This window comes from Trichechus manatus, unplaced genomic scaffold (genome assembly GCF_000243295.1).
Source record: "Trichechus manatus latirostris isolate Lorelei unplaced genomic scaffold, TriManLat1.0 scaffold00024, whole genome shotgun sequence".
In the NCBI taxonomy this organism is placed as follows: domain Eukaryota; kingdom Metazoa; phylum Chordata; class Mammalia; order Sirenia; family Trichechidae; genus Trichechus; species Trichechus manatus.
Window position 1 is genome coordinate 1,137,750 of NW_004443960.1, and position 18,066 is coordinate 1,155,815.

The 18,066-nt window shown below is 60.8% G+C and overlaps 3 protein-coding genes across 3 annotated transcripts in view; all 3 read right to left on the bottom strand.

The window, feature by feature from the left end:
• Positions 1-177, bottom strand: part of UNKL (unk like zinc finger) — a 33,028-nt gene extending 32,851 nt beyond the window's left edge. The window contains exon 1 of the mRNA XM_023728544.1: positions 139-177. Within this exon, the coding sequence (XP_023584312.1) occupies positions 139-177 (39 nt within the window). The remainder of the gene's footprint in view (positions 1-138) is intronic.
• Positions 178-2,455: 2,278 nt separating this feature from the next.
• On the bottom strand, positions 2,456-4,638 carry LOC101352443 (protein CCSMST1). Its single transcript, XM_004373149.2, has 2 exons — positions 4,594-4,638; positions 2,456-4,516 (listed from the first exon to the last, which is right to left on the bottom strand). The coding sequence occupies exons 1-2, from the start codon at positions 4,623-4,625 to the stop codon at positions 4,150-4,152; spliced, it is 399 nt and encodes a 132-aa protein (XP_004373206.1). The 5' UTR covers positions 4,626-4,638; the 3' UTR covers positions 2,456-4,149.
• Positions 4,639-12,575: 7,937 nt separating this feature from the next.
• The window catches only part of CCDC154 (coiled-coil domain containing 154), a 15,429-nt gene continuing 9,938 nt past the window's right edge, over positions 12,576-18,066 (bottom strand). Inside the window, exons 7-18 of the mRNA XM_012554580.1 lie at positions 17,798-17,926; positions 17,495-17,607; positions 17,092-17,218; positions 16,764-16,901; positions 15,440-15,559; positions 15,053-15,129; positions 14,575-14,692; positions 14,088-14,174; positions 13,623-13,813; positions 13,462-13,552; positions 13,144-13,344; positions 12,576-12,770 (exon numbers count right to left, since the gene is read on the bottom strand). Of these exons, the coding sequence (XP_012410034.1) occupies positions 12,576-12,770; positions 13,144-13,344; positions 13,462-13,552; positions 13,623-13,813; positions 14,088-14,174; positions 14,575-14,692; positions 15,053-15,129; positions 15,440-15,559; positions 16,764-16,901; positions 17,092-17,218; positions 17,495-17,607; positions 17,798-17,926 (1,587 nt within the window). The remainder of the gene's footprint in view (positions 12,771-13,143; positions 13,345-13,461; positions 13,553-13,622; positions 13,814-14,087; positions 14,175-14,574; positions 14,693-15,052; positions 15,130-15,439; positions 15,560-16,763; positions 16,902-17,091; positions 17,219-17,494; positions 17,608-17,797; positions 17,927-18,066) is intronic.

The window sequence follows — 18,066 nt, forward strand, 5'->3', positions numbered from 1 at the left end:
TGGCGCCGCGCGGGAGGGGGCGGCCCGCGCAGCCTCCCTGCATCCTGCGTCCCGCGCGGACCCACCGAGCCCGCGCCCACCGCCTCGCGGCGCACCAGGCCACGCACACCCCCGACACGGCAGCACCGCCAGTCTCACCCTCCCCGCCAGCACACTCCCTTCCCTGATGATCGCCATCGCCCCCCGTTCCTTCCTGTCCCACGCATTCTGCAAACTCGGACACCGAGCCGGGGCACAGGCCACGCGCGCTCGCAACCTCCACACACTGATCTCCTCGGTGCTGAGGCCACGAAGACGGAATCCAGCTGCTTAGGGCCGGGAGGTGGGGAGCCGGGAGGGGGAGATGGGGCGTGACTGCTAACAGGTACGGGTTTCTTTTAGGGAGTGGGGAAATGTTCCAAAATGAGATGGTGGTGATGGTTATACCACCCTGCGAACAAGCTTTGATTTTATCTTGGAATGGTACACCTTAAATGGGCGAATTGAATAGTATGTGAATTATATCTTAATAAAGCTGTTTTTTAAAAAATGAATCCAAGAAGCTCAGTCGAGGGGCAGACGCACACACACTAGTCATCAACAGGGCGATGATCACGTGCGTGGGGTAGGGACATGGGGCAGGGATGCACCCAGGGTGGGAACTATGAAAAGCAGACCTCACACACATGGCCCCACTGCAGGCCAGCCCTGGAGGAGGAGGAGGCAAGTGCATGTCAGAGGGCGCCCAGGGCTAGAGTACATTATTTTGTGTGTGTCATAAGAGACATTTTAAAAATCAGATTCAAAGATTTATGTACAAAGATGGTTGCCACAGAGTTATGTAGCAAAAAGTGTAGACTACCTAACAACCCATGGAAGCAGAAGCCAAGAAATCAAAGGACATATCGCATTGGGCAAATCTGTTGCAAAAACCCTCTTTAAAGTGTTAAAAAGCAAAGATGTCACCTTGAAGACTAAGGTGCGCCTGACCCAAGCCATGGTATTTTCAATTGCTTCATATGCATGCGAAAGCTGGACAATAAATAAGGCAGACCGAAGAGCTGACGCCTTTGAATTATGGTGTTGGCAAAGAATATTAAATATACCATGGACTGCCAGAAGAACGAACAAATCTAACTTGGAAGAAGTACTATTGGAATGTTCTTGAAAGTGAGGATGGGGAGACTTCATCTCATATACTTTGGACATGTTATCAGGAGGGACCAATCCCCGGTGAAGGACATCATGCTTGGTAAGGTAGAGGGTCAGCGGAAGAGAGGAAGACCCTCGACAAGATGGATTGACACAGTGGCTGCAATAATGGGCTCAAACATAGTAAGGATTGTGAGGATGGTGCAGGACCGAGCAGTGTCTCGTTCTGTTGTACATGGGGTCACTATGAGTCAGAACCACCTGGACGGCACCTAACAACAACAAACGAACATTCCAGTAGTGGGAAAATGTTTAAATTACCAGTGCTATGCCATGGTTTGGTGGCAGTTCGAATCCACCAGCTGCTCCTTGGGAACCCTATGGGAGCAGTTCTGTTCTATAGATAGAATAGAAATTTGTGGGCCCATCCAGGATCTGTGTCCACGGGACCATCCAGAGCTCAAAAAAGGAAGTTAGGAGCTCAAGATGAAGGGATTTGGGGTTCTTTGCTGCAGAGCTGGGTGTGAAGACACCCTGTTTCTCCTCACCCACTGGGCATCTTCCCTGGAGTCAACTACAACTGTGTGATAGGTTGTAAGGATTTAAAGGGTCATTTTTGTGCTTTTGAAGAAAGTTCTTCAAAGGTTGGGGTAGTGCTCAGACTTACGTAATACCAGAGTTTTCGTTGTGACCCTAAACGTCTTACATTCGTCCCCTAATTAAGTGCTAATTGAACACTCATATGAAAAGGTCAATGTGCAAAGCAGCTTGGGAAGTAGACAAGCTACAGCCCCACTGGGGAAGTAAGGCAGCACACTAGAAGCTAACTAATGAAGGATGAAAATAACAAAGGGACTGAGAAGTCCAGGTGTAGAAAGTTCTGCCTAGTGTTGCCAGCAGGCCTCGGGTTCTCCTTTTGCAGAGTTGCTATGACAATGAAACCTAGCTATGCCTCTGGGGTGAAGTCATAAATCAGAAAAGCCCTCAGAGACCTACCCTGGAGGCACTCAGGGTCTGTTGCATGTGGTGTGATGTCTCATCAAAATCGTTACTCACTCGTGCTTCTTTAAAAATTGAATATTTATATATGCATGAAAAAAAAAAAAAAAACCCCAGGAAATGTAAGCAATGAACCATTTACCCCTTGCAACCCTGATGTCACAGTGGTTAAGAGCTTGGCTGCTAACCACAAGGTCAGCAGTTCAAACCCACCAGCTGCTCCTTGGAAACTCGACGGGGCAGTTCTACTCTGTCCTACAGGGTCGCTATGAGTTGCAATCGACCCAATGGCAACGGATTTGGTAATGGGGTTTTCTTGGTGGTAGGATTATCGGTGTTTCTTAGTCTTTTCTTTTTGCTTATTTTAGTGTCTATGTTTCCCAGATAAAATATATATTGCTTTTGTAATAGGAAAGTTACTTTTAGCTCAAATAGAAATTCTTCCCACTCGTTCTGCTTTGTTTCCCTGTAGAAGCTACAGTGACAGGAAAGCAGGGGCTCGGGTCTGAATGACTGCTGCTCACCCGAACGGTCCACAACCAGTCACAGCTACTCCCGGTCTCAGAGGAGCACCTTAGCTCTTTGCTCCTGCTGGAGCTATGCTACCTGAGCTGAGATGGCCCATCTTCCCAAACCTTGGTCTCTCCACCTTTAAAAAAACGAACACGCTTCCACTGGCCCACTTCCTTCCCATAATTTACGGATGTGTGGGAAACACGGGAAGCACTTCAACACAAAAGCCTCAGAGGTTAGTACAGGCAGCCCCCGACTAATACGGGGTTCCACTCTGACAACTCCATTGTCAGTTGGTTCTGACGTAAGTCGAATACCTTTTTTTTTAGTTTTCATTATTATTACCTTTTATTATCAGTATCCTCATAAATCCAATCTTCGAACATCTGAGAATGATAGCATCAGCAAATTACAAGCAGCAACACTGTATGCAGTGTGTGTTACTATGAGATGTACCAAAAAAAAAAAAAAGCCAGTCTTACGTTGAGTTGTCATAACTTGAATACACTGTGAACTGGGGACTGACTATCTGTTTATTACCACACCAGCAGAGTGGTCAAAACACGCGCTTCACACATCTGCCTTGGTGAAGCCTCCAGTTAACTTCAGCACCGCAGACACGCTAAGGCAAACCTTCCACTGGAAGGCTAAGTGCATAATATCCCTATGCATCTTGTATTTCAGAATCAAGCTGATTTTTCCTAGTTACTCACTTGAAAAAGAAGTCAATTTAGGTTAACACAAAATGTTGTCCATAATTTGTCATAAGAATTGACTACTTAGTTTATTCCACTCAGAAAGATGTTGTCTTACTAAAAATAACGTTTTGCAGAAAGCTGAGAGTTTGTCATTTCTGGCGTCATTGGCCAGTGTGTTCCACAGTTTACACTGAGGTTTCTTTCCTCAGTTCCTACTCTAGAAAAAAGAAGAAGGGAAAAAAAAGACAAAGAGAAAAACATGACTGTTGGCCTGCTAACCTGCTCTCTCTGCCCTTTTTAAATAAGAAGCAAGAAAAAGAAAGAAAAAAAGGAATTGTCTTGATTCCATGCTACCAAATTTATTTGCAATTTGTTAGTGTGTAAAACATCAATGGATGTTATTTACACACACCTTAGTACATACGAGGTAAAAAGTGTAACTCTTCTGCCAGTTATTGTGACTCGGAAGGTAAATGACCAGGAAAGTAACACTGGATGACAAGTGTCACCAGAATTGCTTTGGGAACATGAAAATGTTGTACAAAGAAAGCACAAATCCAACAGCCACACTGGAAGCAAAACCTTTCCTAAGCATCTGAAACGTCTCCTGGACGGATCCACTGGGCATCAAGTACTTGGCGCTGGCTTCCATCTGCTGAGACTCTGCCCTGCCTTCAGGCACGTCGGCGCAACCAAGTGCCCCATTCACCAAGCCCGCACGCACAGCCCGGACAGAAACGGTCAAACGCGACGTCAAAGCCGAAGGGCAGTGCCTGTCCCTTTTCCGCTAGCCCCAGCGGGCACCCCGTTAAGTTCTCGCCCCGTTGCCAGTTCCAGGCTCCTCGGAGCGATCACTGGACTCTATCTCTTCGCCCAGCACGCCACTCAACCACTCGTCCGAGCTGTTCTCCTGCCTCAGGAAGCACCAGACGAACAGAGCGACGCAGGAGACACTCAGGGGCAGCACCTTCCACCAGGGCCGCTGCTGCACCCTTCCCAGCGAATGCTCTACCGTCCAGTGGGACGGGTTGGCTTTGCTAGAGGAAAACTGGATAGGCCGGTTAAAGTCGTCCTCTTCCTCCCCCTCGGCCACCGGCTGGGCCCGAGCCCGGCCACTGGACGGCGGGTGCAGGTTTTGGGAGGCCCAGCGCACAAGCCTCAGTGCCCGGGAGGCCCTGCAAGAGAGACAGCAGTGAGCGCTCGGCCAGTCCCCCCGCCGGCTCCCGCCCTCGGCCCCGCGGGCGGAGCTCACCCGGTCGCGGGCGCACACAGGACACAGCTCATCGCAACCTCCGCTTCGCACTCGGCGCCGCGGCGCACCGCAAACGCGTCGCTTCCGTCGCGCGAAACCGGAAACCGGCCATCACTCCAGGCCTCCGCTCACGACCACAAAACGCAGGCCCAGTAGCGCACAGGAAATGACGAATCTTTTTCAGAGGTCTCTTCCGCCGCAGGGTCAGTTCCCGGAGGACCCCGAGTGTATGCCGGGAAATGTAGTTCACGGTCCGGCCCGAAGCGGAACTAGCCCGCCAGGTCCTCCGACAGCGATGCGGGGGCAGGCTGCAGGGAGGGGGCCGAGGAGGGATAAGCTCGCCTCGGAGCGGCCCGCCCGAACATCCGTGCCCTCCCCGCCTCCGGGGCGTCAAGGGGTGATGTTTGGAGGAGCTTCTGCTATGGCGGAGACCCAGGCCTCACTTCCGCCACACAGCATGCCGTGAGAGCCGGCCGCTGGGCCCATGTGAACCCTCTCTGCCCTCCCCAGGCCAAAGGGAAGGACCCGCCAGCCCTCGCCACGTAGGCTCGGACAAGGAGCATCTGAGGCGCTGGGGACCACCTGAGACCTGAGGCTCACCCCCAGCAACTCCCAAGCCCCCGTCCTCTTGTGTGACCCCAGGGTTGCAGGCGGCCCCGTAGGACACTGAACACTGATTCCTCCCTTCGTCGTGTGGGACCCGGTGGTCCGGGACAAGCACCTTCCCAAGCCCCGGCTTCCATGTCTCTCCAGGAGAGGAGACTGAATCTGCTCTGGGACCCCACACGGGCCTTTGGTGACAAAACCAGATCATGATGCCCTCCTTGCAAACTGGAACGCGCCCCCCCTCGAGTCTAGCATTTTTGCCTCGGGAGCAACCTTCTCTTGCATCTGCCTCCTGCAGAAGGAGCACTAGCGTTCGGGGAGGAGCACCGGCCTCCCAGGAGCTCTCACAGCCTCGGGTAGGGTGGCGGCTGGAGGTGCTCAGAGCGCAGCAACACCTGCGTGTATTCCCCACCCCAGATGCCCGGCGGCTGCAGCTCTGTTCCCAGCCCTGGACCACATTCTGAACTGCTGTGTCAGAAGAGGCACTTGCCTGCCCAGGTCCTCTAACTGGTCCCCCACCCTACAACCTGTTCCACTGGGCCCCAGAACCCCACCCAATCACCCCCAAACCAAACCGCCTGTAGGGACCCTGGGAGCGCTCACTGCGCCAGAGGAGGTGGCAACGCAGGCCTGCCCACGGGGGCTCTCAGTGTGACCAGGATGAGCTGGATCATCCTGCTGGTGCAACCAGAGGGCTTCCTGGAGGAGGTGATAATCAGAGGGCCCTGAGGTTAGGAGGGGAGTGGCGGGCGGAGCTGCTGGCCGCTCTGGTGCGGCTGCCTGGTTGGAGTGTTTTAGAGACGCTGGGCACAACAAGCAGGGTGCCCCAGAACAGCCGAGTGAGGGCTGCACGGGAGAGGGCGGGGCCGGGGCAGCCCCGAGAGGCCACTGAGCCATCTCAGCCTGTCTACCCCAGAAGCTTTACAGAAACAAGACAGCTTTGGATCTCTCCAGCCTCAGCTTTCTCATCTGTCAAATGGGCCCTAACGTGTCTCACGGGCTGTCGGGAGGATGGACTGTGCCTAGGACGCCCTCAGCTGGTGCCAGGGCTGCGTCCCAGGACAGCTGTCAAGACTGACAGCTAACAGGGTAGTGCGGGCATCCTGAGCCGGTGGACGGCACCCTCGTCGCCACCGGGTTCCTGAGGGGGCTGCCCGACGTCGGAGCCCGCAGCGAGGAACGTATCTACATGTCTGCTTGGGTCCCCTGCCCCCGAGTTCTCCTGCTGCGTGGCTTTCGTTTGTAGGACTTCAGTCCTGCAGCCCTATATTGGGCGCCGGCCCGCGGTCTCCTGCGAGCAGCAGGGTCAGACCAGGCCACTGTGCTTGTGGCTCAGACAACACAGGACCGCTCTGCGATCCTGTCTGAACATGGGAGAAGGTGCGGACAGTGTCCAACCACAGGGCGATCCGACACCCCTCCCCTCCACATGCTACCCTGGCCATTGTGAGTGACAGCTTTGCTGGACCAATCACCGCCGTGGCCTTGCTCCAGGGCCCCGACCTCTAGATAAGAATCCTTACAATGCCCAATCAGCGACTGACCCGCTCCCTGGCTGCACCAATCCAGAGCAGAGCCACCTCCGTAGTCCCGCCCCCAGCATGCTCCGGAGCCGCGACCCAGGTAAATCCCTATCATACCCTGTAAGGAGCCCTGGTGGCCCAACAGTTAAGCGCTGGGCTCTTAACCTGAAGGTTGGCAGACTGAACCCACCCAGCGGCTCTGCGGGAGAAACACCTGGAGACCGGCTCCGTGAAGATTCCAAAAAATCCACCGCCATTGAGTCGATTGCGACTCCTAGTGACCTCATAGGGCAGAGTAGAACTGCCCCATAGGGTTTCCAAGGCTATCGTCTTTACAGAAGCAGACTGCCACATCTTTCTCCCTCGGTAAAGATTACAGCCTAGAAAACCCTATGGGGCAGTTCTCTCGCATGGAGTCACTATAAATCCACTGACAGCACACAACATCACCCCCTCTTGCAGCAACGTCCATGATGAGAGGGCTATTAGTTACTTGTCCCTCGGAGTGGGAAAGGCCACAGCCGGATGGTCCCCGGGCCTCCCGTGGGTCCTGGCCCTCCCCTCCTGACCCCAGCGAGCGTGGGAAGGTGACAGGTGCCTCAGTGACCCTTGGGCGGCCTGCTCTAGTCTGGGCCCCTCCTCCCCGCCCACGCCCGGGGCATAAACCAACACCTCAGCCTCCACTATCTCAGAGCACACAGAGAAATTTCGAGGGAGGACTAATGTCCCTCTAATGGGGACGCAGCGGCAGTCCTTGTGTGCTTAATGGCGGGGGTAATTTATTGTAGCGCCTCTCGAGAGCTGACATATTGGAGCTATTGATTTTCCCCAGGAAAATCAATATGTGGTGCGTGGGGACAAGCAGGGCCACCTTCTTTACCAGGGCCAGAGCCCTGCTTCCCGGAGGTGGAGGCCTGACACTGGGGTGGGGGCTGGTGGGGTGGGGCGGGCCTGGCGCAGCCCACAGCCAGAGGCAGCTGCGAGCAGAAGAGGGACATACGCTTGGTCCCCAAGCCTAGAAGCCTGGCCCTCAGTCCTACTGCAGCGGTCCAGGGCACCGGCCCAACACCAGGCTGGACAGGCAGGCGTTGCCAACCCAGCCTTCCCAGTAACAAACGCCAGATCTCAGCCTCCACCGCTGGACTCTGGCCCGTCCTGAACTTGCTCCAGCAGCGGTGCCAGAGGGCAAACTCACTGACCCCCAAGCCCTGGGCTTCAAGTCTGTCCCCGGCCTTCGGCCCCCACCTGCTGGGCCCTGTTGTCACTCAGCCAGACAGGTGCAGTGACACCTCCCAGTTGCCCAGCCTCACCGAGACCGGCCCGCGCCTTGCGGCCCAAGGCCCTCCTCCCCGGCGCCCATCTGCTCTGTTTCTCCCCACGCCTAAATTCTTGGTTCCTGTCTGGGCCTTCCTCCTCGGTCTCTGGGCCGGTAGAGGAGAGTTAGGGCTACGCCAGGAGAGGCGGGAGGAGGCCTGGCTGTCTGTGGACTGTTCTCACTGAAGCTCGCATGGGTGGGCATGTCCACCCTGGGCCACCAGCAGGACCCAAAGCCCCACCTAGGGCCCCAGCCCTGCAGACAGGGACTTGGGGCAGGGGCCAGGCAGGAAGAGGTGTGTGCACGTGTGTCTCAGTGCAAAGACAAGGGCCTGGAGGGGGTGCAGGGCCCCCAGGAGTGGGTCACTGTCACCTGCTTCCCCCTAGTCCCCTGCTGTCTTCACACTGGGGTGTTTTTTTTTTTTTTCCATCAAGGAGGGAAAAGCCCGGTGCCCAGATGGTCCCACTTCATGTGCTGGGGAGGAAAGTCCCAACTTCATCCATGCCCGCGTGAGGTCGGGCGTGGCAGCCCTTACCCTGCTCCCCCTCTGTGTCCCCCTCCCTCCCTGTCCCCACACCCTGCGTGGCTTAAAGCAACACACACTCAAGTGTCTTACAGTCTGGAGGCCAGAAGTCTGACATGGGTCTCCTGGCCTTTTCCAGCTTCTAGAGGCCACCCCCATTCCTTGGCTCATGGCCCCCTCCTCCATCTTCCAAGCCAGCAGCACAGCATCTTCCAGTCTCTGTCTCAGACCCTCATGATCACACGGGGCCACCCGGATAATCCAGGACCATCTCCCACCTCAGGGTCCTTAACCTGAATCCCACCTCCAGGTCCCCTTTGCCATGTGAGGTCACAGAGTCCCAGGTTCCAGGGACTAGGGTGTGGATGTTTCTGGGGGCATTACCCAGACCACCACACACAGGCTTACAGCTCCCCAGCCCCAGAGCTCCTTGTGGGCCTGGGTCTCCTTCAGGCTGTCCCCTCCCCTGGCATTTTCTTTCACAAGGGGGGTTGCGTCGAGAGGCCTGGACACCCTGGCCTCACTGTGCACCCCTTGCACCTCCAGACCCTGTGGGCAGAGTCCAGTGCCTCCTCCAATCTCCACCCCTGACCACAGCCCACTCAGGTGCCCACCTGTCCACCCGTGTGAAGAGCCCAGCAGGGTGGAGGTCCCTGCCTTCCTCCCTGGGATCCCAGGGCCCGCAGGAGTCCAGTCCCCATCCCTCCCCACCCAAGGCCATCCTTCCTGCGCTGAGCAGCAGAGGGTGCTGCTGTCAAGCGGCCACCAGGACAGCTGGCTCCCACCCACAGCGCCCTCCCAGGTCTTGGCTAACTGCGGGCCTGCTGTCAGAGGAGAGGCGGCCTGGCTAGGGCAGGGCCGTCCATGGCCAGGACCTGGACACTTGTCATGGGGCTGGAGTCTCAGGGCAGGCCTGTGGCCAAGCCTGAGGCCAGCCCCAGGGCCAAGGCCAGCCAGCCGCCACCATCTGTCGTGTCTGAGGCTGACACAAGGCTGTCCCGGGCCCTCAGTGTGGTCACCCCCTCACTCCAGCCTCCCCCAGGGCCCGCAGGTACCCCTGGCCCATGCTGCCCCTCTCCCGCCCAGCACAAGGCCATAACATCATGCAGTGTCCACAGCTCGGCAGACTGCTCACAGCAGGTCACCAGCCTGGCCTGAGAGGCTGGGCTTGGGGTTGAAGTGTTCACTTCCCTGTCCCACTCCAAAGTCGGAAGTCCGTTCCACAGCCTCCAAGCACTGACCGCCTGCACCAGCCCTCCTGGGAGGCGGGGGCTGCGGCCGGCAGAGTCCCTGGGTGGTGCAGACCGTTGATGTGCTCAGCTGCTAACTGAAAGGGTGGAGGTTCGAGTCCACCCAGAGGCGACTTGAAAGAAAGGCCTGGTGATCTACCTCCAAAAACTCAGCCACTGAAAACCCTGTGGAGCACAGTTCTACTCTGACACGTGTGGGGTTGCCATGAGTTGGGGTGACTCCACGGCAGCTGGAAAAACTGGGACTGCTGGGGCTGTGGTGGTCCCCACGGCCTCCCCCTCACCTGGGCCGCAGCCCGTTTATCCAGCACACGGGGAGCACGATGCTTTCTGGAGAAGGCTACTCCAGAAGTCAAAATAGCATGAAATTTAATTTTCCGCCTATTTGACACGACCGGGTCGGGCCCCGATCACTGAGGAGATAAGGGCCCTGGGGCCCAAGGCAGGAGCCAGCTGGGCCCGCAGCAAACACTCCAGGATCCCCGGGCAGGCGGCGACCAGGTGAGGCTCCTCCGAGCACGCCCCCCCGCAGAGCCCTGGTTGCCGGGGCGCTAAAGCAAACGGCTCTGTTTGCCCAGCCTGCGATTACAATGCCGCCACCGCCAAATATTTGCCAGCCCGGGCCGGCCGGCCGCTGCAGCCCGGCTATAAATGCTTGAGCCCTCCAGGTGGAGGCGGCCTGCCCAGCGAGAGCTTCGGCCAGGTAAGAGGCAGGTGGGTGTCAGCAGGGTGGGCCCAGGTCTCTCCTGGGGCTCCTGGGGTCCGTCACACTGCTGGGGGTGTGGGGGTCTGGCCTCCTTTCCCCTCCCCGCAAGGCTGTGTACCCTTCTGCCTGGGGGAGGGGGCCTGGTCTACGGGGACAGCTCATACCCAGGCCACCACAGCCCAGGACTGGGAAGGGCAGGGGCCCAACGAGGCAGGCCATGGGGCAAAGTCAGGGGAGGGGACGGGCACCTAAGTCTTGCTCTTTGAGAATGGCCATCCTCAAAGTTCAGCTACAGGGCCACCGGCAACTTTCCCTGGGGGTAACGAGCCTTCGGGGATTCAGAGTCAGCCCCAGTGTGGCTGCAGGCCAGGAGGAGGCCCCTCATCCCGCAGGCGCCCTCGGAACTCCCCTGGTCCTGCCCAAGACCTAGCCCAGTCGCCTTCCTCAGCCCTTCCCAGCCCTGGGGCCCCCACTCCCTCCTTTCCTCCCTCCTGGTGACCCCTCTGGGCTGGGGACGCTGACAGGGTCCTCTCTCACACCTCTGGTACCACGGAAGGGGACAAATTAAAGTCTTGGTATGCCTGCACTAGACTTAGACGAGGCAGGAGGACGGGCACCTCGGGCAGGCCAGCCCACCCTCCCTCTCGGGGTGCTGAGCCTTCCCAGCCCAGGCCAGGCGAGTCTCCCTGGGCCCTGGCTGCTCCGCCCAGCCCCAGCAGACACAAGTCTGACTGTCAAAGAGCCGCCAAGGCCCGTTCTGACACCACTGCAACCACAACCCGGGCTGGGGGCTCCACTCAGCTGGGCCCCCAAACCCCTGCACCCCAGACCCTGGGTCTCTCCCCACCCCAAGCACCCAGATGGGGCAGGCCTGAGTCCCTGTGACCTCTCTCTGGCCCCTCTGCTTGCTCCATCACCACAGGGCCTCCTCAAGACCCACTAATTCTTTCCCCCATGACGATTCTGACGGTCCACCCGCCCTCCCCCCATGGACCTATCCGGACTGCACTCTTGCCCCTCCTGCCCCACAGTGCCCAGCCCTCCAGAGCGGCCACCCCAGCCTTCTGTGGCCCTTCCCCAGGGAGGGTGGGTAGCTGACTGCGGGAGGGGAGGAATCGTCTGTGTGGGCTCTGAGGCAGGCCTGTCAGGGGCTGAGTCCACACAGACTGCTCACCTGCCCCTCTCTCCACCTGCCCCCCCAAGTCCCCGCAGCCCCAGGACGGCGAGGAGATGGCAGCCAGGGTGGCCCAGCCCCTGTGTGACTTCCAGCTGCCCCTGCCTTTCCACCAGCCCTTCCCGCCCTCGGAGCCGGAGCCCCCGGAGACCTCAGAGGAGGAAGAGGAGGAGGACGAGGAGGAGGTGCTGGAGGGTGAGGGGCCAGGGGCCTGCAGCCCAGCACCCTGGAGTGCAGGCGGGACGCCCACGTCCGCCCTCACAGGTCCAAGCAGCCCCGAGACAGCGCGGCGGCTGCTACGCTTCTCCGAGCTCATCAGCGGGGACATCCAGAGGTACTTCGGCCGCAAGGACCAGGGGCAGGACCCCGACACCAGAGACATCTACAGGGAGGGCCGCGGGGCGGGCAGGTCCGCCAGGGAGCGCTACTACAATGACCTGGTGCAGGAGGCCCGGGGTGGGGCCCCCGACAACGAGCCCCCCGATACCGCAGAGCCCCCAGCGCTGGGGCCGCTGGCCGAGCTCTTCGAGTACGGTTTGGGGCGGTGTGCGGGGCCGGGCGGGGGCCACGGCCTGAGGCTGCAGCGCAAGTATGGCCACATCACGCCCATGACCCAGAGGCAGCTGCCTCCGTCCTTCTGGAGGGAGCCAGCGCCAAGCCCCCTGGGCCTGCTGCACCCCAGTACCCCCGACTTCAGTGACCTGCTGGCCAACTGGACGGCCGAGGCTGGCCCAGAGCTGCCGGGCCCGGGGGCCGACAGCCAGGCTCTGGAGGGGGTGCCGCTGGCTGAGGCCTAGCCAGTGGGCTGAGGACACAGAGGCTCCTATTGACCCCCTGGGAAGAAGCCCCGGAGCCCCCAGCAGGCCGCAGGAGAAGGGGCTGGGCTCATCCTGGGCCCTGAAGGCCGAGAATGTGGCAGGAGCTGGTGGCCACCTTCCATCCCCACCCTGGTCCCTCGGAGCTCTGCCCACAGGAAGGGGACCCAGCAGGGGCTGCAGCCCTTGGGAGGCTGTGGCGCAGGGGGTGTGCACACTGCGTCCCTTCCGGGCTGCGACCGTTGTCATCCAGAACCACCGAGACCTGAGGCCAGCACAAGGGCTGCTCCTGTCACTGCCCACCCACCCCGGGGCCCCTATGGCCAGGAGAGGCTGCTGCGGGTTCCCAGCCGGAGGGGTCCTTAGCAGGGTTCGAGCCCCCACCTCTCGGCGCCAGCAGGCGGCAGGGCTGTGGGATGGGCCAGGGTTTTCCTGGAGAGGCAGGAAGAGAGGACCCCGGCCCTGACTGCAGAGCAAACAGCAGTGTTTATGGCCCAGATTAGCCCTGGAGAAGCCCACTTCCTGCACCGTCAAGGGCCCGGCAGGCCCCGCCCACTGGCCTGCAGCCCCCTCACCCAGCTTCTCCCTCCCACCTGAGACCCCTACACCCTCCGCAAGGGAGCAAGAAGGGGCCTCACTGAGCCGGCCTGGCCCACCGCGGGGTGCCTGGCTGGGGATCGGTCAGGACCGTGGGCTTTGGGGGTCAGAAGACTGGGCTCCTCAGCTCGCCCCGGGAGGCCCCCAGGCGGGGCCCCACCGGCCTCCGGAGTCCCTGGGGCTGGGCCGCTGGGAAGGCCTTGGTCACCACCACCAGCTGGCCTCTTGCCCCCTCCCCCTGGCTAGCTCCACATCCCGGAGAGTGTCGCCAGGGTCCAGGCAGGAGACGTGGGGTCGCTGAGCGGCCTGACATACCAGCTCATTTATTTCTGGGGAAAGGACAGAGAGAGGAGGCTCGCGGTGGGCTCGGGCCCGCAGGACTTCTCGGGGGCTGCGCGCGGCCTCCGCGGGGGCACCAGGCTCATGAGCACCGCCTTCCACTGCAGCCACCTGCCAGAGAGCAGCTCGGGGAGCGTCCCTGGACCCACGCCCGCCCCGCCCAGGCCAGCCCCCAGCCCACCTGGCGGCCTGGTACACGCCCCATTGGTTCACGGAGGCCACCTCGCCGGTGGGGGCGGCGTCCTTGACGAAGAAGCGCTGGCGCACTAGGGACATGAGCACCCTGCGGCTGCCCGGCCTCAGTGCCCACGGGCCCTCCTCACTCCACAGCCGCATCAGGCTCTCCCGCAGCGTGGCGATCTCCTCCACCCGCTGATGGGACACAGACGTCACTGGGGGCCGCGGGCCGGGGGCCGGGGGCCGCGAGGGGCGGAGGGGGATGGGGCCACCAAAGAATGCCGGAGTCAGACAGCAAACGGGGCTTATCTTTCCCCGGGCAACACCGGCCAGGAGATCCTTCTCTGCCGGGAGACGCCGAGCCCCCGAGACACGCAGACAGACAGACAGCGCGCGATGGGGGCGGCGGGTGGGCGGAGCGGAGGAGGCCAGCCCGCCCCGCCCACCGACCCAGCCGGCCGCTGCTCACCAGCTTGGTCTCCGTATTAAACTTGAGGTTCTGGATGGTCTTGTTGTCCTGGAGGCTGTTTTCTAACTTCATGATCTGGGTCTGGAGCTGAACACGTCCCGCGGTCGTGGGCGGGCACGGGTGGGCCATGCCGGCCCCAAGCAGGCCCCTCCACCCACCCGGGGCCCTCCATCCTCTTCACGTTCTCCCGACCACAAGATGGGGCAGGGAGACAGAGGGCCCTGGGTGGGCCCGCCAAGGACTCGGGGCATCCCTGTCGTCATAGGGAGGCTGCCCCGGGTCCCTCGAGGGCCCCTGAGGCTGACACACCCGGTCACCCAGAGGGACAACACCCCCTGGGCTGGCTGTCCTGAATCTAAGGCTGTGCCTGGGGGCCTCCGTCTGGGGGCGGAGAGTGCTGCACGGCCCCTCACCCTCACAACCTGACCACCCCCAGCTCTGCCGCCCTGGCCCCCACCACGCCACACCCCGGGGCCGCCCGGGGTACCGTGGCCAGCTTGCCCTGGATCTCGGCCACCTTCCGCCCGGGGTGGTCCTCCTTGAGCAGCTGCACGGATGACAGCAGGACAGCCAGCTCCTGCCGTACCGCCTCCACCTGAAACTCCCTGTGGGCATGGAGGGCTGCGGTCAGTAGTGGCAGCCTGGTGGCCAGGCGGGGCAGGTGGAGGGAGGAGGGCAGGGGGAGGCCGGCAATGGGCGGGGACCCAGGCTGAGGGGACGTGGCAGAGTGTGGGGACAGTTCAGCCGGAGCTCTCTTCCATGGAGACATGGGGGCTTCTTGCCCAGCCCCCAGGGGAGGGTCCTGGTGCCTTGGCAAAGGACACGTGCAACTGCAGTGGGAGGGGCTTGAGCCCGGGCAGTGAAGCCACCCCGCCCTCTCACGAGCCTTGTGGACAGGTGACGGCATGTGGCAGGGGGACAGAGCCCGCTCTCCTGGACGGGGTGCCTCCGCTGCCAGCCCTCACCTGGCTTTGCCCTCAGCGGTGATTTTCAGGTCCAGGTCGCTCTTGTGCACGATGCACTTGTCAGAGACACCTTCTATCTGAGCCCGGGCCAGGCCGGGGTCAGGGTCAGGGTCAGGATCGGGCAGCCCGGAGAAGACACCCCGTATCCGGCCACCAAGGCACCCCCCACTCCCACCCTGCCAGCAGGCAACAGCTGGGTAGTAGAGACAGGAGAAGAGGTGGCAGAAGAGGGGAGGGGAGGAGGGAGGGTGGGAGAGAGGAGGGAGGCAGGGAAGGGGGAGGAGGGAGGGAGGGGAGGGCCAGGTCAGGCTGCTGCCTGAGGCCAGCCGTGGCACAGGCACGGGGGAGGACAAGGACAGGGACGTCTGTGCTCCATCCGGCACCCACCTGCCGGGGGAGGCTGTCCACCTTCTCACGCACCTCCCTCAGGTACGCCTCGGCCTCCTGCCGCCACCGGGCCAAGTCTTCCAGAGACTTCCTCTCTGCACCTTCCCACTCACTCTTCACCTGGGACACGCACACCCCAGTGAGGGGCCAAACCCCAGAGGGAGGACAGATGGATGGGCGGAGGGGCCCCTCCAGTGGAGGACATGGGGGCCCCAGGAGGTGGGTCTGTGGGACCCAGAAGTTCACACCCCGGGCAGAGAGCACCTGGGGCAGGCACCGCTGGCACCCACCTGTCTCTAGGCATGTGCACAGACACACAGACACGCAGACATGCATGCAGTCCAGGGTGACCAGGCTGGCACACTCACGGAGACTGGGCTGTGTGCTTGAGGAGGCGGCCTGTGCAGCCCCTCCACGCAGCCCCTCCACACAACCCCTGCTGCCCACCGAGTCGGCAGAGCACCGGAGGAGGACAGGCAGCTGTCCACACCCATGGGAGAGAGAAGATGGCTGGCTGGGCCAATAGGCTGTGTCAGGGGCTGTTCTAACCACACACCCGCCCAGGGTGACCGCAGGGCAGGCCTGGGTGGGATCATTCATAGCAGTACTATTCACAACGGCCAAAAGGGGGAACAATCCAAGTGTCCACCAGCAAATGAATGGATCAACACACCGTGGTTCATCCATACAAAGGACTGTTACTCAGCCATAAAGAGAAATGAAGTCCTGTTACATGCCACCACACGGACGAACCTTGAACACACAGGGCTGAGTACAACAATCAGACACAGAACAACAACTGCTGTGGGATTCCACTTACACGAAATATCTACAAACAGGTAAATGCATAGCGAGAGAAAGCAAATTAGTGGTTGCCTAGGGGTTGGGGGAAGTTGGAATGAGCGTGACCACTAAAGGGCGTGGGACTTCCTTTTAAGGGGATGGAAATGTTCTAATATTGACTGTGATGATGGTTGCACGTTTCTGTAAATATACTAGAAATCCCTGGATTATGCACTTTAAATGGGTGAACTGTGTGGTATGTTATATCTCAGTAAGGCTGTTCAAACAGAAAGAACCAAAGGGCAAGCTGCTCCACGGAGCTTCCAGATTGTCCGCCCTTCCAACTGTCACAGGCCTCAGACTATCACCAGGCCCTCTGGCCTCAGGAGCTGACCCTGGGGCAAGGGGTTATCAGGCAGAGTAGCCGCGCAAGAGGTCTTCAGGGCAATTGCAGTGTGTGTGTGGGAGGCTCAGGTCACCCTCAGGGGTCCCCATCTTTTGGGAGTGGCCTTCTTCCCCTCACGGTCTGCCTGGTGCTTGCCTCGGACAGCTGCAGGCTCAGCGTCTGCTTGTGCAGCTCCAGCCTCCAGCTCAGGGCCACAAAGTGCTCACCCAGGTCCTTCACCTGCCTGGCCAGCTCCGCGGCAGACGCCTCCAGGGTCTGACTCTTCTCGCGGAGCTGTGGGCGGCAGAGGGGAGCAGAAAGGCCCTGCTGAGGGCTGTGCCTGCGCATGTGCAGGGAGCAGAAAGGCCCTGCCTGCGCGTGAGCAGGGAGCAGAAAAGCCCTGCGGAGGGCCGTGCCTGCGCGTGTGCAGGGAGAGGGCCTGCAGACTGCCGCCCTCTGCCACCCCAAGCCCCCCTGTGCTCACCAGCTCCAGTGCACTGTGTGCCTCCTGCTGGGCCAGCTCACCGGCCAGCCGCACAGCCTCCAGGTTCTCCTGCAGGTAGGTGGTCAGCTCCCCGGTCTGGCTCTTCTCCACGTGCCCCTTGGCATCCCTGGGGTCAGGGCCATCGAGATGACTGCCCCTCAGCATTGGGGCAGGGAGGGGAGCCTGACGCTGGGCCCTGAGCTTCCAGGACAGCTGGGGAGGCTCTGCTCAGGGAACCTCCAGGGCGAGGGCAGGCACCACACAGGCGGCCCCTCTACCCCTGCGAACTGTCCCGCTGGGCCTCATCCTCTGCTAAGGCTGCCAGTAGGGGTGGGGAGGGCAGAGCCATCCCCTCTGTGGTCCCTTCCCGGGTTCCCTTTCCTGACCCTGTTTGCACACCCACCGGGCCTGCAAGATGTGATTCAGGGACACCTGGTGCTGCCGAACGAACTTGGTCAGCTGCTTCACGGCCTGGTCCAGGCCCCGACACTGCTCCAGGAGGTAGGACTCGTCCTCCTGCTGTGCAGAGCCGCCCTGAGACCGGCCTGCACCTGGACCAGGCCTGCACCTCGGGCCTGCACGCAGACCCACCCGGCCCTGCACGCACCCTGCCTCAACCTCACTCACACCTCACCTGGCCTTTGCCCGCCCCAAGCCTGCACCCAGCCCGGCACCCCCGCCCCTCCAAACCCCAGCCGGCCCCGACCTCGCGCTGCCCGCGCAGTGCCAGCAGGTGCTCCTCGTTTCGCTCCTGGAGCTTCTGCCAGCGGCTCTCCAGCTCCTCCCACAGGCCGGCCTCTGCCTGCAGCCGGGCGCCCTCTGCGGTCTTCATCTTCTGTGGGTGACCCCGCGCTGCCACTACGAGCCCAGCGGCCTGAGAGCGCCACTCCACCCAGAGGACAGGGTCGAGCCCGGGAGCCCCTTCCCTGCGCGCCCCGCCGGGTCGCGTCCAGATTCCACTCCTCGCCGCCCCGC

Coding starts and splice junctions, on each gene's coding strand:
- LOC101352443 (XM_004373149.2), bottom strand. CDS start 4,625: ATGAGCTGTGTCCTGTGTGCGCCCGCGACCGG. Junction 4,517..4,593: donor CTGTGTGCGCCCGCGACCGG/GTGAGCTCCGCC, acceptor TCTCTCTTGCAG/GGCCTCCCGGGCACTGAGGC.